Source organism: Ammodytes marinus (assembly GCF_949987685.1).
Source record: "Ammodytes marinus genome assembly, chromosome: 12".
NCBI classification, from domain to species: domain Eukaryota; kingdom Metazoa; phylum Chordata; class Actinopteri; order Uranoscopiformes; family Ammodytidae; genus Ammodytes; species Ammodytes marinus.
This window is the reverse complement of record NC_137216.1, coordinates 7,961,188-7,978,235: the sequence shown is the minus strand read 5'-3', so window position 1 is coordinate 7,978,235 and position 17,048 is coordinate 7,961,188. Positions and strand designations below refer to the sequence as shown.

The following is a 17,048-nucleotide window of genomic DNA, read 5'->3' as shown; positions in this document are numbered from 1 at the left end:
GTGTGTGTGTGTGTGTGTGGTGTGTGGTGTGTGGTGTGTGGTGTGTGTGTGTGTGTGTGTGTGTGTGTGTGTGTGTGTGTGTGTGTGTGTGTGTGTGTGTGTGTGTGTGTGTGTGTGTGTGTGTGCCAGTGCAACATCGCCTCCTACTGGCAGCTTTCCTTTAAACTCAGCACTTACTCACTGGATCACAGAATTTGTCATTTTATTCCAGTCATTGCTTTCTAATCATAATGTAATTCATAACCTTTCACACAGACCCAAACACAATGACTAACATGAGCTGTATTGCCAACTTGAGCTGCAGCAGCAGGTCTCAAAATTGTTCCAGCTTTGTAAGCAGAAAAAGACGCCACACACTTGTAAAGCAACTCAGCATTAACAATATTGGGATATGAGTTTAAAAAATTAAGGAATTTAGTGGAAGCAACTGATCTTTTATCAGTTACCTAATGTTAATATGAAGATGTATTTCTGCTGCCCCTATCCTTTGGCCTCACATGTTGCATTTATCCCAACTTGAGTACGGAGTGGGAACAACAGCAACAGCTAGAGAAAAGTCAGGCAAAGTAAATAGTATTGATAGAACAATTGACTGTACCAAGTGTCAGTGTGATTGAACAGTTCAAAGACATGTGTCGCTGGTTGATGAGTGTCCCCCTATCATACAGTATTATATGTCTTGTTAAAAATAAAGTGGGATGATATGAATCTTGTTTGCCTTGCAGAAAGACAATACAGCTTTAAAGTTCCTTTCACTTTTTTTCCTCTTTGCAATTGACCCTCCCCACAGTTTGAGAACCACTGAGTCACAGTCACCAATGATGTCTGACACCTCCACTGGACTATTAAGACACTCTCACTTGTTCTACCTCTATTGAAATGCATACGGGACATTAACACAAAAGGAGCTCTCATCAATACAATCCTCAATGAATGTCCCAGGTAAATCTGAATGAAGAAATGAGTCATATTCACCAGCTGATGATTTCATTAAGAAGCCTATCACACTCAGCTTTTTCACAAATAACCTAAACTGAAAGACAGAATGAAATCATTCCCCACTCTTTCTGGTTTTACTGCTCTATGCTCAACAGTACGCAAACTATTTTAATATGCATTTTGTTATAGAGATTTTATACCGGGTCATGAAGCTCGCTTATGGGCCAGTAAGGACAACTTACTGTCCAGAATAGATTGAGTAGAAGCATCGCCCATAAAGCACACAGCCTTGGTTCATATAAACAAGAGGGAATTTGAATTGTAAAAGCAGTTTCAGTTTCCCCTCCCTCCCTACGGTTCATTAAAAGAAAGAAAAAGAGAAAGAAAAGTATTTGTAGAAATCACACACAGAGACTGGTGCTCACCTGCATCTCATCCAGCTTTGACTGAATGTCTGGGGGGAAGTCGGCTGCTCCACAGGTGAACGGATCAAACGGCTCCGCACCAAACAGGTCTTTGCCTACGGACACAGACGGTGGGTAAACAACATTCCCTAGAGGAAAAAAATCGCTTCAAGAGGAAGTGAATAAATGTTTTCCTATGTATTATGCCGCAAACATTTAAACAAAAAACAGCTTTAATGCTTCAACTCTGCAGAAGGAATCTTTCAGCAGAACTGACTATATCTCATTAATGTTTTAACCTGATGAAGCATCTATACTCACTCATCATATCTGGGGGTAATGTGGTGGGTGGTGGTGGGGGGCAGCCGTTGCTGGCCGGTGTGGGCACCAGCGGCGTCACAGGGGAGAAGGGAACCATGTCAAAAACGTCTGTAGAAGTTGGTTTCATGGAGATACTCCCTACCTGTGTATTTACATACAGTATACATAAAGTCATGTTAATGATTATTGCAATGTCAGACTAGTGTAAACCTGAACAAATGCAAAATCCTATATACACTCCTATATACATTTTAAAGCTGTAGTGCGTAACTTATGTCGCCCCCATAAGGAATTCAGAGTTATTACAACTACACTGTCTGCGCATCAACTTGAGGTATTCCTTGGTGATCACGCACAGATTGTATTCCTTCTGCTGTGCAGGTTTTTTCTAAGCAGTGGAATAAACAACTGAAACATTTCTTTGGCGCTTTTGGAATTTTTCAAAATTCCTGCGGCAGGGTCTGCGGGCTGACACCAGTTTGTAAATGCTTCCATAAAAGAAAGTTATGTGGAGCTGATGAACTTTGTGTCAACTTGTTTGGCGATGGCTTGAATGTAACCGACATTCATGTATATGAAAGAGTTACGCACTGTAGCTTTACTACAACAAGAGTAGCCGAAATAGGCAGGCGGATAAAATGAGGAGAAACAAGACAGCGAGCAAGCACAGAACATAAAGAAAGAAAGAAAGAAAGAAAGAAAGAAAGAAAGAAAGAAAGAAAGAAAGAAAGAAAGAAAGAAAGAAAGAAAGAAAGAAAGAAAGAAAGAAAGAAAGAAAGAAAGAAAAGAAAGAAAGAAAGAAAGAAAGAAAGAAACAAACAAACAGAAAGAATTAAAGAAAGAAAAAGAGAAAGCAAGAAAAGCCTAGTTGTGTTTTACGCGAGGCCGCGGGATGCTGCATCCCTCAGCAGGCTTAGGAGGAAGGGGAGGCAGAAGAGGTGGAGGAGTTAGTAGTCCGGAGGAGAGGTTGGATTCGGGCGAGCTCATAGGGGTGAGCGTGACAGAGGAGATCTCCAGACAGGACAGGCTGTGGCACCAGAAGAGAGAGGAGGGCCTCTGCAACATGTACGCTTCATTAGCCGCGTTTATGTGCAGCGGCTGAGGAAGAAAAAGGAAGATGGCAGACAGAAGAAATGTCCAGAAAAGGGGGAAAATTATATTATTCAGTCTCAAAGAGTAGAGGAGAGGTGAAGCTATCACAAGTGCTGGCTGGCATTTGGCCCAATTACTGTTAGACAGCCAATGTATCACGTTCCTCATCAGACCAAATCAGCTGTGTAATTGGGACGCCTCAGACACAGCTAAGACCCCTTCACATTATAGGTCTGATCTTTCCGAACCCCGAGTCTGAGGCCGTGCATTCAATCACTGAAGCAAACCCAGCTGCCCCATTGAAAACACTTAAAAGCATACATTTGATCAAGTTTTATAATTAAAAGATGGTCATCGTGGTATCATTGTGGCTGATATGGTTCGTTTTACTCCAAAATGTATTGAGAGTGACACAGGCGGATTTAGTTTATCTGCAGACATTGTAGTTAAGGTGAGACTTTGTAACTTCTGAAATAAGATGCTAGCCAATAAAGTCTTTGCAATAATAATAAAAAAAGCAATTGAACTAACCAATTCAGCGTTATTTATATATGTTTTTGCTGCTACCTGCTAACTTGGTATGGTATGACCACTAGCTTATGGTGTCTAATGTTGGCTAATGTTGAGAAATATATTGCTATGTAGCAAATGACAGTGCTGGGTTATTAAGTATATAACACTTCCCATAACGGATGCTGAAAAATACACAGGCTGTAATATGTAGAATGAAAAATGTGTTCAACTTCTAAACAGAACACTGTGTGTGTGTGTGTGTGTGTGTGTGTGTGTGTGTGTGTGTGTGTGTGTGTGTGTGTGTGTGTGTGTGTGTGTGTGTGTGTGTGTGTGTGTGTGTGTGTGTGTGTGTGTGTCTTGTCCTTACAGGCGGGTCATGAGCGATCATCAGCTGTTCTTCAAGATCTTGTAGCTGTTGCTTTAGCTCTGAGTTTTCTGTTTCCAGTTCTTGAATCTACATAAAGACAAGAGCAGTTCAGTCAAACATGTCTGCTATTGACACATCAACTATGACACCTGCGCTTTACAGAAATGACCTTTTCTATGTTATTTATAACTATGAATTATGTTGGCTATGAGTCTGTCCGTCCATCCATCCATCCATACTCAAGGGCGCCATGTGTTAGGGTTTTCTGTCACTGCTGGTAATCCTAAGTGCCAAGGATGAAACAATTACAACTAATAACGAGCTTGCATGTCAACACACCCATCACCATGGAAACCAAGCAACATTTATCAAAATGATGGAGACTGCGGGATTCAGTTGACAAAAGCTGGCAAGTAAAGTTTGATTTGAGTGCAATTACATTAGAGGTATTACCAAGAGTAACAATGCACTTTGATGTCCAAACATGTTGTTTTTCCCTTTTGACAATGTAGAGTTTATGTGGCAGCTAAACTGGTGTTTAGCTGCCACATCAAGTCACTTATTTAATATAGTTCGCACAAATGTTTTAATACATCATAATTTAAAGAGAACCTCTGGGGAAGCGGCACAGTTTCAACAGGGTGTACAATGATTAAATCACCTATTGAGTGTGTAGCACCACAGCCTACAGTCATTAATATTCATTACCGAAAACATTTAATCAACACGGCTTCATTTTCCACACTGCATGAGTTCAACCAATCAATAGAAACCAGCTATGCATCAATTAATAATAATACCAATGCAAACGTGTCAGCGTGGTGCTTAAAGTTTTTCAGAGTAAATAAGAAAGTCCATGGCAGAATTGATTTGACGTGAGGCGTACTCTTTTCTGAAGAGTTCCAATCTGTTTCCTGGTTTCCACATCTTTGCCTCCAGACTCCAGGAACTTCTTGTAGGCCAAGTCGAAGGCCTGGCCGATAGTCAGAGTTATCTCTTCTGCCTGCAGCACAACAACAAACAACATGCTCATGACGTTAACCTAAAGGTCCACAGCAGCTCAAAAATATATAAGCATAATATTACCATACTGATGGCAAATAAACACACAGTATCAGAGTATGAAAACATACTGAATAATTCTTCAATTTGTCAAATGTGTCATACATTTGTTTCAATGAAACAGCGAGGGAAGAAGCAGGAGACACTTACACACTTTTCACTGTCAAACACGTAGCAGAGATGCTTGTTGGACTCAGAGTCTTTGCAGATAAAAGTGAATATCCTTTTATCCGTTTTGTCATCCGCACAGAATGATATCCGGTGTAACTGACAGTTATGCTGCACATCCTGGAAAAAAAACAAGCACAATACATTTGTTATTTACTGACTGTGTCCAAGTCATCAACAAATGACAGTCACAACACAGCGTTTGTAGCCAGTGTCACGTCAGATGCTTTGTACAGAAATAATGCTGAACAATAAAAATGGAAATTTTGGAACTCACTTTTGACTTGGCATCTAGTATCTTCACACCGTAAATGGAAATCTGCAATTCCACCTTAGGGGTCTTCTGTCCCTCTGACTTCTTGATATGTCTCTGAAACTGCAAATGAAGAGCATTAACAAACGAGACATAGCTTAAAACTCCACCAAATCAATGAAACAAGTACACAACTTGCTGTTCTCCACCAACTTTCTTTAGCTGCTAAATGTTCCAACCTGTTAACCAGCTAGTTGCTAACTTTGTCCATCTAGAAGAGACACAGATATATACTTTACTTAGTTCATCCCAGAAGCAGCACTGTATTGCTGTCTGCTGTTTGGTGATGAGCGTGTAGTGTAAAGTTGGTTATCAGGTTATTTTTCGAGGGAAACAGAGCTACTGCAGCTACAAATACTGAACCAAAACTGTAAATCTAGGGGGCCGTTAAAACGTTAAAACAATGAGCTGAAAGAGGCTACTTTGTTTTGTAGAGCTGAGGGGATCTGAGTCAGCAGATAAGTGGTCACTATAAGGGAACACTTTCAAAAAGCAAAATTGACATTTGATCCACTGTGTATGCAATATTGATCACTGCGGTTACAAAATGACTCATTACATTTTGCACAATTTGAATGTACATGTACTACAAAGGGGCATTGAGAATAGAGTCATTAGGGTTAAGTGTTTTACATAAAAGTCACATTTGTGATTCATCCAATGGGTCACTCGTCAAGCACCGCCAAAAACAATTGAAGTCTTCAACAGTCCTGTTGCCAACTGGCATAAATTGCGACAGCACTTGGCAATGAGTTCAGGTCAATAAACAAAGAAAATCAGTCGAGAAGACACTATGATTACATTTAAGAAAAACTTGCAGGAAGCTGATGCTCCACGATCATTCCCATGAAAGTAGAGGAAAGTAGAATCTTTTCGATCTGGGACCTTGTGAAGACAGACAAACGTGTGTGGGTTTGTAGGTTTGCCTAAAGATATTTTCATCTTTTAAAAGGTTTAAATAATTTCACAGCATCTAACATTACGCCACTTTTGTCGCTTACAGCAAAGTAAGCCATTAAACTGTAATCAAGCCCCCCTTGTAAGAGTCAGAGTTAAGCTTTTTATATTTGAAGACATTAAGTTTTCAGGGCCTGAAGACACGAACATGAGGAGACTGGGACAGAGTCGGTGAGTGTGTGCTGCAGGGAGAGTTATCTAACTTGAGTTTAAAAACACAGAGGCATTCATCTGCTAACCGATATGAGATCACGGTATTTAAACCTGACCAAGGACACATGCCTTCCAGGGCCGTCTCTAAAACAATAGTAATTTTTCCGCACAAAAAAACAACTGTTTTTCCCCTTGCATGACCTTTGGAAGGACAACTGAGCCTGTCCTTTATTGCCAGTGTATCTGGGAGAGTAACCATGGAGCTCTGGTTCCCAAAACAGGCTTTTTTCAAGATCAAATGTAGTGTAACAATGGAGGTTTGGGGTTTTGGAAAACAGTTCTACCCCCTAAAAAAGTGGCCTCACAGATCCAGCTCTTGGCAAGGAGCAGACAGTGGAGAGGCCAGCAGGCAGCGAGCGAAGCCACATCTACCAACAAGCTGAGAGAAAAGGGGAGGATGTCTGTGACTGTTCCCATGCATACAGGCCAGCGCTGCTTGTTTACTTACAACTTGTGGTCACTGCAACATGCGCACGGCCATGTTGATTTGACCACAAACAAGTGTTGGTGATTTGCGAAAATTGTGTTGACTAATTTGGGTGTGATGAGTGCCAGTATTATATTTGAAGTTAAAAGAGCGTACAGTACATTATAAACATGAGATGTGGCTGGCTACCGTGAAATATGTATGCATTTTCATATGTATTATCTATAGATGATTGTTGGGTCACTAGAGACCCTGGTGTTAGGAATTCTTGGAAGAACAAACACATTTAAAGGTGGAGTCAGTGATTCTGTGTAATGCTGCTAAATCTATTAAAATCATAATTTTTTTCAGTGAATATCTCCTTGCGATCAGCTACCTGTCCATACTGTGTGTGTGCGCTAAAAAAAGGAAAAGGGATATAGAAAAGTGAAAAAGAAGAAAGGTGATTTAGACAATGAGCATTATTCAGAATTTCTGACTCCACCTTTAACTGGTTTGACTCAGTCTCACAGTTTATTTGAATCAGTCCAGTTGTACCATACCTATCCAGCACTAGAACAGTAGCTTTAACACCAAGTTAGCGAATAGCTGAAAGTAGGGGAACATTTACCAGCTAACGGGCCAGATGATTCCCTCAGGACATGGTGGAGACACCAACGGAGGAAAAAGTAAAGCCGGTAAATACCTTCATTAAATCAAATCTAGAATGTGATAGCATTTCAATGTTTTTGTTGACAGCTGGTTACACTGCCATCACGGGACCAGACTATTTAATCATTTCAGGGTTCAAGGCAAGGTTAAAGCTGCAATAATTTTTTTGCCAAACAGTTGCCTTAGTTGTTTACATAGAGATCATACGTTATCAAAAGCTTCAGAACACATAAACAAGGTGCATGAGAGGAATCTGTGGGCCCCCTGAAAAAAAAGGGATATAAAAAATACAAAGAGCTAACGGGAACAAAATAGTTGGGGGATTATTTCAGCTACTACAAACAACGTATTATATATAGTCATTCAAACCATCATTAATATATGATCAGTGCAGCTTTAATCTGTGCACTGATTAACAGCGTCTATCATGACACAGTTGCGTTTATATGAGTGGTATTAACACTAGCAATGTATCGCCGATTCATATGCAAATCCAGGCTGCGGCATCTAATTAAGACGATCAAATTCAAATGAAAGGGAACCAGTGGTGGAGAATATTAAGTGTCTTAATAAGGCTTTTTATGATGTGCCACTGAGTTCTGTCAGTGTGTAATGAAGCTGCTGTTCTCTAATGAAGTGAAATTATTAAATAAAAAAAATGTCGAAGTTGGTATTTCAAGAAAAAAAAAGTAATGGAGGACTCAAGGACATAAATATCACTTTTTATTGAGTCTTGCATCTGCCCAAGGAGGGTTGGCTGAGCAAGCTGCTGTGCTCACCCAGCAGTTACAGGCATCCCCACATGGCAGCTGAAAATATCCAAGGGCACCTTGCTGCTAACTGATGAGGGAAGGGACCATTTGTCACTCACTTCCCCCCTCCCCTCTCTGCTCTGAGTCTGCTATGCAATCGTCTCACTCCACAACACTCTTCTATATCCCGTTAGGCTACAGCTTATCCCGAGGACTGCTCTTACCTTCAGCTTTCTGACCGCATCCTTCACAACTTCTGTGCCTTTCGGGGCTTCAACCTCTGTGTTTCCTAGGAACTGGAAAGGGCACACAAAGGCATACGTCAACCATATGACAGTAACACAATAGAGACATATTCTATAATGTTTATGTAAAGTGTTGGGTGCATTAACCGGCACATACAGGTCACATAAACAAAGTAGAAACAAGTGTTTTACAGAAGAATGCTTTGATTGGACATGATAAACAGTTTAATCACATAGATATCACAGGTAAGATTAGATTTCAGTCAATATCATCTGGTATTTCTTATTCTAAATTTACATTAATGTAGATAAAATTAGTTTATTATACAACTCCCCATTGCTAGTACCAAAGACTTATACAGGTGATGGATATGCATGCACGTATGTGCTTGCGCACACACACACACACACACACACTGGAGCAGCACTTCTGCCATTCTCCAACAGATGGAGCCATTAACCTTTGAGCCTGAACATGGTGTTTTCCATCTGGCAACAGCAATTGTTCCAGTCACACACACTGCTCCAGTGCCTCCAGAGCTTAATGTGTGTAGCCTGTACCAATATCAGACTTCATAAACACTGGCGCCGGCCCCTTAAAGGTTAGCGAAACAAAATAACAATGTCTCCCAAAACTCCCATTGGAACAAAGCAAACAGCTCAGAGAGACATGGACTTACTCGACAACACAACACAGTCTGTGTGAAGCTTTCCATGACTCGACTTGGCTAATGTCCATTTTCTTTGAGCAGTTTGGCTGACTAATTGTCCTTGTATACACTTTTTTTGGATTGATGCCATACATTACAAGGGATTGTCTCGTATGCGTTTGTTCAGAGCATTTTAAGAACTTGACAATCAGTTACTGTTATTCTGACATATTATAAGGCAGCATGTTTACTCTGACATAAAACAAAAGATTAGCAATAACTGATTTGAAGAACTATTCAAGTAAATATAACTAATATAATTTTTTTTTTTTACTAATCAAACCTCCATTATCTTTCATAATTAACAGTCGGTGTCGACATTGAGAAATGCTAAAATGGCATAAAATAGCGGCAGGAAGCCAATTGAGGCTTTAAACTAACGTGTCAGCAATCGGGTGTGACAAATGTACTCAACACACTGGGAGTCTGGGAGCGCTGCTGCTGACAGATGCCACGGACAGAATGGAGAAGCACTTGTTCCTGACCAGTGCATTCTGGGATACGACTGAGAACGTTTCACAAGGTAGGGGCTGGGCTCGGAGACTCATCCATCAACCGGTAGCCCCTGCCCCTCGTTCCCCCCACACTGATGATTCACACTTAGGTCTAACTAAATATTCACAGAGAGCACACACACATCTGACAACCCCAGCATGGCAGCTCCGAAAAGTTCACTTAACCCTTGGGTATCCTTAACTTTTACTACGCCTTGGTTACCTTAGAGGACAAAAACGTCCTCTCCCTATAAACTGCCATAAAAACATTATACATTAATATTTTTTTCTACTTTTTTTTTTACAAACCTTTTATCTCACTTGACCTCTTCACATATATATCAAATATTCATTCATTTGTAATTGCTTTTAACCCTTTACATGCAAGTTTATGTGACGACGTGAGCCATTTTTATTTAAAAAAAACACAATAATTGAAAAATTTCTCATATAATAGATGCAAAGTGGATTTTTTTGAGTGGGATAATTAGACTCTAGGATATGTTAATGATTTGCAATAAAACTGCTTTTGATATATGTTTAGTATTTGTGCAGTCACAGATGCAAATAAATACTCCCTCTCATGACCTTAGAGGACAAAAACGTCCTCTCCCTATAAACTGCCATAAAAACATTATACATTAATATTTTTTTCTACTTTTTTTTTTACAAACCTTTTATCCCACTTGACCTCTTCACATACATATCAAATATTCATTAATTTGTAATTGCTTTTAACCCTTTACATGCAAGCTTATGTGATGACGTGAGCCATTTTTATTTTAAAAAAACACAATAATTGAAAAATTTCTCATATAATAGATGCAAAGTGGATTTTTTTGAGTGGGATAATTAGACTCTAGGATATGTTAATGATTTGCAATAAAACTGCTTTTGATATATGTTTAGTATTTGTGCAGTCACAGATGCAAATAAATACTCCCTCTCATGACCTTAGAGGACAAAAACGTCCTCTCCCTATAAACTGCCATAAAAACATTATATATTAATATTTTTTTCTACTTTTTTTTTTTAAAACCTTTTATCCCACTTGACCTCTTCACATACATATCAAATATTCATTCATTTGTAATTGCTTTTAACCCTTTACATGCAAGCTTATGTGATGACGTGAGCCATTTTTATTAAAAAAAAACACAATAATTGAAAAATTTCTCATATAATAGATGCAAAGTGGATTTTTTTGAGTGGGATAATTAGACTCTAGGATATGTTAATGATTTGCAATAAAACTGCTTTTGATACATGTTTAGTATTTGTGCAGTCACAGATGCAAATAAGTACTCCCTCTCATCCTCTCCCTATAAACTGCCCTAAACACATTATACAGTAATATTTTTTTCTACTTTTTTTTTAAAACCTTTTATCCCACTTGACCTCTTTACATACATATCAAATATTAATTCATTGTTAGTTGCTTTTGACCTTTTAATTCCAGTTTCTTTGATGATGTCAACAAAGTAACAAAGTAAACCTGCAGCCACCTGAAAACCCACAAATTGCACATTACAGCTGCACACATATGCATACGCACAAAGACACACACACATACACACACAGTAATTTCACAACACACACACAGACACAACCCTAAGGTATCCATATGGATCCACACTTTCCATTAATTTCTCATATTTCTTATGTTTAGGCCTGCAACTCTAAAAAATTACAAAAAAGTACAAAAATGGTTTTAGGGAGCATATTTGATCCTCAAAAAAAAACTGGAGGAAATAAATGATTGAGCTAGATAGGGCTAAAAAATCAATTTTGGTGTCTTAAGTGTTGGATTATTGCCTAATATCATCACATTTACATGTGTTTGTCATCATGGCTATGGTTTGAAAAAATAAAGTTTAAATTGGGCCATTTTTTCCATACACGTTTGAGTTTGTAAAGTTTGGCTGTGTGTACACAAACACACACATTATATTTTCTCAATACACACATATGCACCACACACTAACATCCCTACCATCACACTCACACCATTTAGGTTGAATTTTTTTTTCTATTGCACTGTGGGGGGCAGGACCGAAAACCTGGAAAATTGCTTGTAATTCAACCCTATGCCAAATATAGGGAAATGGCTCAAAATTTTGATGGTGTTGAAAATGATCAATTTTGATGCTTTGTGTCTAGGATGAAAGCATAAAATCATTGAAAAAAATATTTTATGCTGTAATGACAGCAGGATCAAATTGGTGAAAAAAGGCCATTTTGAATGGGAGTCAATAGGGGACAAAAACGTCCTTAGGGAGCTGAGAGGAACAAAAAAGTGTACAGCCTTTATAATAGATGGTACAAAGTTGCTGAGTAGAAATAAACAAAATATTTGAAAAAAAAAATCCCTGGCCAAAAATATTTCAGCTAACATAAGCACAGCCAAAGTTATACACAAAAAAGAGCGTAAAAAAAGTGCGAAAGGACAAAAACGTCCCCAAGAGCACCAAAGGGTTAAATGACACAGCGAAGAGAGAAAAACTGCACTCAAGAGGTCTGGCTCATGGTCTATGTGCAGCCTAATTAAAGCTTCTGGGATTATTTTGGGCAAATTTTTTAGAAAGGGCAGCATCTGTGCCATTGTGTGTAATTCAAGTCCCCTTTCGGAATGTGATTTTATTGTTGATGTTAGAATTAGAAATTCCCCCTCTCAGCATTTTTCTTTCCTCCCGTAGTTAGATCAATAACACAGGTTGATTACAGAAGTCAGCAGAAACTCATTGGAGCACTTTTGTCCGACAGCAAAATGCATTGGGGGAACTCTCGGAACAAAGAAGGAGCAGAGCTATTGAACAGATGGGCATTAGAAGGAGATGACAGTCTCTTTCTCTTTAACACAATGCCAACTCAGAAGAAATCAGGAAAATGCCACCTGGACGGACATGCTGTGGCTGCTGTTGTGACTTGTTGATGAAGGAGGAACAATTGAGCAGAAACATGAATATGCAGATGATCTTTCCCTGCTTAGAGGTGGACTGTAGAAGCTGGGGGTATTGGAGGGTTTCTTGATACATATGTGGCCCGTCACTATAAATAAGGCTGCAGCTAATGATTATTTTAGTATCAATTAATCTCGTATTTATTGTTATTATCGTTTAATCTGTCAAATATCATAAAACAAATGAAACGTGCTCGTTGACTTTGTATGACTAAGAGAAGCAGCACATCTTCACATTTGAGAAGCTGACACCAGAGAATTCTGAAAAAATTACTTGATTAACCCTTAATCTAAATGGTCTGTTAGTCAATTAATTGATGCAGCTCTATATCCTTTAAAAATGCATACTCACGCCCGTCAAACCATTCTGCCCTGAACATGTTAGTTTTTGAATGTCATTTATCTACATTGGCTTCAAATTTTATTTTCCATTCCTTCAAGGCTTAATCTCCAGAAATCAATCCCAGCTCATGAACTCTTGCACAGTTCTTTCCATGAAACTTTCTAGTATTCGTTTGACCTGTGAAATGAAGCATTAAGAGCTGAACAATGTCAACCAACTTATCCCATGTGTGGAAGTGTCTCTTCTCTTTCAGTTCCAAGTTTCAGTTTCCCAACACTGAATCCTTTACGAATACCTTTTTGTTTTGTTTTGAAGGTGTACAAGTTGTACATTTTTCCCTTAAATTGGCAGAGACTATGGCCTTAGTATTCTCATTAGTAGCTACAGCCCTGCTTTCTGCTAGTCTGCCATGTCACAAATAATACTTTGTCTTTGGTTTAGTTCCAGAGAGTCTAGAGGAAAACCTTTGGAATTGAGAAGAGGAAAATAGTGCAGAATGAAGAGAGTTTAGCACTGCTATCAAATCAACATGATTCATAAAGATTTATACGACCGCATTGAAGTAAGCCATTACTTCAATGAGGCCATAAATATCTGTTTGCATGTTTAAAAGTGTCTCAACTTTATTGAAAGGATGCATATCTGTTCTAACCAGCTATGAGTACAGGCTAACGCTAACTGAGCCGATTTCAAAAGATCTGAGTGCTTTAAACCACTGAAAATAGGCCAAGCAGTCTGGGTACTTTGACTGTCTCCCACCCATTCCTTCAGTGATGTGTGACATACTCAGATCTTAGCAAATTTAGCCAGACAGGCAAGTCATCAGTGGAAGTTGACAGCCCACTTTGAATTTAGAGATGGGTCCTCTGCCCCCCCCCCCATCCTTTCTGCTTTTATAGCTGGATAGGGAGCCGTGGTAGTTGAGGAGTTTCCACCTTGGTTCCATCATAACATTTCCATAGCTCAGGATGTGGGCTGACAGATTCAGTGACTCGTGGGGGAGAATCCCTTTGTCGAAATGAAGCAGAAAACCAGTATGACAGGGACGTGCTCACCAAGTCACACAGTCCTCCTTCAAGATGTGCTTGTTGGATATTTCTTTTAAAAAAGGGTGTTTTTAGCACAAGCCGTGTCTTACAGCATTTCAAGTGTTGGCCTTTTTTTCTGTTCTCAAATATTCCTTTCTAGTCACTCTTAACAAAACAACCTTAACATAAGACCATCCACAATTACATCTTTGCCACGTAATTCCTGAATAATGTAATTTCGTAATAAATGGATGAGGAAAATGGCGTAACAATTGGGGAAAACTTTGTTCAGTTTCAAGTTGAGACCAAAAAACGAAAACAAATAAATATAAAAGCCCACCAAGCTAATTTGACAGACTTTGGCGCACAAAATAAGCTGCTGACCTTTAAGTAAAAAGGCCTGGTTGCCTCAGGAGAAATGCATCATGGGACGCCTGGATTGAGAGGTATTACTTTGAGTGAGAAAAGGAACAGGAAGGTGGAAGCCACAGAAAAAGGGCATTTTTAATTGGCCCAATCTAAAACACCCTTCAGCCTCATAGAACAGCAAAATGTCTCCCCGGTCGTAATGAGTTATTTTATAGACACAAAGTTCTAAGAATCAGGCGTCTTGTGGTGAGACATACCTTGGCATTGTAGGGTATGTAATGCTTGGCCAGTGCCTCCGGGGTGTGCATCCACGATTTATCTGAAATGATACAAAGAGCAAACTCGCTCAATAAAGCAGTCTGCATCAATGGTCCCAGTCAATTTGTTAAAAGGAATAGTTCAACATTTTGAATTTCAAGCGACATAATTACAAATTAAAAATATTGAACGGTTCCTTTAAGGCAGGGCGAAACAGCGTTTATGTATGTGGTTAAATCTCACCCAAGAAAACACAAAAAAAACCAAAACACATCATTTAAAAGCCAGAAATATGCATCGGGTGTGGAGGTTCCAGAACCGATCTTTATTTAACCAGCTTAGCTTTTCTTTCTTTTTTGGGAACTGCTTTGCACTCACAAACACATTTTACACAGCTCCACAGGAACAGCTGGGGGTTACGGGCCATAGTCAGAGTGGCAATTAGACAAGGGCCAACGCTGTTTGCACCCAACCTCTCCTCCTCCTTAATCGTCCTACAGATCTGCTCATTCCACCTGTGACATTCTAGTCATCTGGAAGTGTGGGAGGACAAGTTTGAGAGTAAATATTGTGTTCTAAGGTGATGAAAAGATGCGTGGTTGATGCCTTTTTAAGTCACATTTCAAGACGATTAGAAGGCCGTTTGCTAATTTAGTTTGATGGTGGGTTCACATATTGTTCATTATGCAATTTGGAACTCTTTTTTCGAAAGGCTCTATACAAATAAAGTTTATTATGATTATTATTACAAGGGTATTTATCTGTGAAAAATATCTTGATTGAATTGGCTAATGTAAGCCTATCAGATCGAGAATACTTCTATATACTCTGTGGAATTGTTTTGAAGATACAACATTTTGACACTTTTGGGAATGATTTTTGGTAGAATATCAACCATAACTATACAGATGATAACTATTTTACAAATGACAATCCGGGCGGTATTAAGATTACACCAACACAGAAGGAGGAGCAGAAATCTTTACGGGTCATTGACAGGTTCAGCATTTTTTAAATCATCCACTGATAAGCGATCCTTTTGTTTCTTCATTTCCCTTTCATAAACGGCTTATCGCCCCGCTAATGAATCTTGTGACAAAAGACGCACGTCTGCGACCTTAAAGCTCCCGACTCCAGTAGGTTGATTGCATTAATCAAGACTTTTCCGTGGTGCACAACGATGCATATCAACTTTTACCGTGTCCTCAGCAACAGTATGCTAATTATTTTGTTTACATTGATGTTGTTGGCTAAGTGGCTTGATGCATTCAAAGTCTATTCTAATTATTGTTAATTTGGTGCTCCATATTTGCTTAATTGTGATTGCCTACGTTTGCTCATCAAGTATATTATTTACAAGGAAACCAATGGGCGGCCTTTCACGGGAAGTCATGTTTTATTCTTATGGAAATCAGTTTGGACGGAAGAAAAATGAACAACGACACAAGAGGAAACGACCACCAACACACAAAGACAGTATGTGTGTTGCTTACATTTTTTATTTTGCCTTGACGTTTATGGAACGGCTGCGCAATGATACATTAAAACAGTCTCCTCCAAAGTTCTGTAAATGTCCTGGAGGTACTCTTGAATAAAAGTTTGATAGAAGGATGATGTATCACCTTTCTTGTCCTGCTAAGGGGCTAGGAAAGTGTGAATTTCAAGAAAGAGTATGGGGAGGAAGCAAGTAGGAGAGTGATGAGGGCTGACACAGCGGTGTGGCAGGTAAGCTGACATTTTCTAGCACAAAGTGTTCTGATTAGAGGAAGGAAGGTTGGGGAAGGTGGATGGGGGGAGTATACTTCTTTCTCTGGTTGTGGTGGTATCTGAAGGTTGGTTTGTCATGTGTTGGAGAGACGAGGAAAATCTCAAGGGATGACGGCCCGAAATGGCTCTCTGTCACAGTCACACTAAGGTGTTGTGTGCCACATACAGGTCTCTGGAGACGGGGGGTTGTGTTGCTTCTCAGTGCTTGCGTGTCTCCAGCAGAACCAGTTAGCACGTGTGAAAGCAAAGGTCACAAGCCCTCACGCATGTTACGCTCCAGCAACTTCATCCTCCCTGTTACATTATGATGTGGTGTCTTTCTAAAAGTGTCTTACAGTTTGTGTGTTTTAGCCCTAAAAGCTGCCAAAACATACTTGATCTAATTAAACCTAGAAGTCACATACAAATGATTCAAATTTTTGGGCATTGGAAAAATTGAAGAAACAATGTGAAACTTTAGTCACTGATAAAGGCTCATTCCTTAGGAACATAAATAAGAATATACTCTGAAGTAGTGATGGCTGATGGGTTTGTATGTTATGCTGAGCTCATCACGAATGAACAGAATCTACATTGAAGCCCAAACAAATATGTGTATAATGGTGCTGGAGGAATTAGTGACCAACAATACCTTACTCAGCAAAAGGTAAACACAATGTGGTCATTTAAAGGTTTTATTTTTTACACCGATATCTT

General features: G+C 39.3%; 1 protein-coding gene across 3 annotated transcripts in view; it reads right to left on the bottom strand.

Annotated features, from left to right (window-relative positions):
• gulp1a (GULP PTB domain containing engulfment adaptor 1a) overlaps positions 1-17,048 on the bottom strand; it is a 118,252-nt gene that overhangs the window by 2,418 nt on the left and 98,786 nt on the right. For all 3 annotated transcript variants that reach the window (XM_080038160.1, XM_080038161.1, XM_080038162.1), the window contains 8 exons: positions 14,585-14,646; positions 8,404-8,475; positions 5,144-5,242; positions 4,849-4,986; positions 4,523-4,639; positions 3,637-3,723; positions 1,665-1,806; positions 1,365-1,459 (listed from right to left, as the gene is read on the bottom strand). In XM_080038160.1, coding sequence (XP_079894286.1) covers positions 1,365-1,459; positions 1,665-1,806; positions 3,637-3,723; positions 4,523-4,639; positions 4,849-4,986; positions 5,144-5,242; positions 8,404-8,475; positions 14,585-14,646 — 812 coding nt within the window. The remainder of the gene's footprint in view (positions 1-1,364; positions 1,460-1,664; positions 1,807-3,636; positions 3,724-4,522; positions 4,640-4,848; positions 4,987-5,143; positions 5,243-8,403; positions 8,476-14,584; positions 14,647-17,048) is intronic.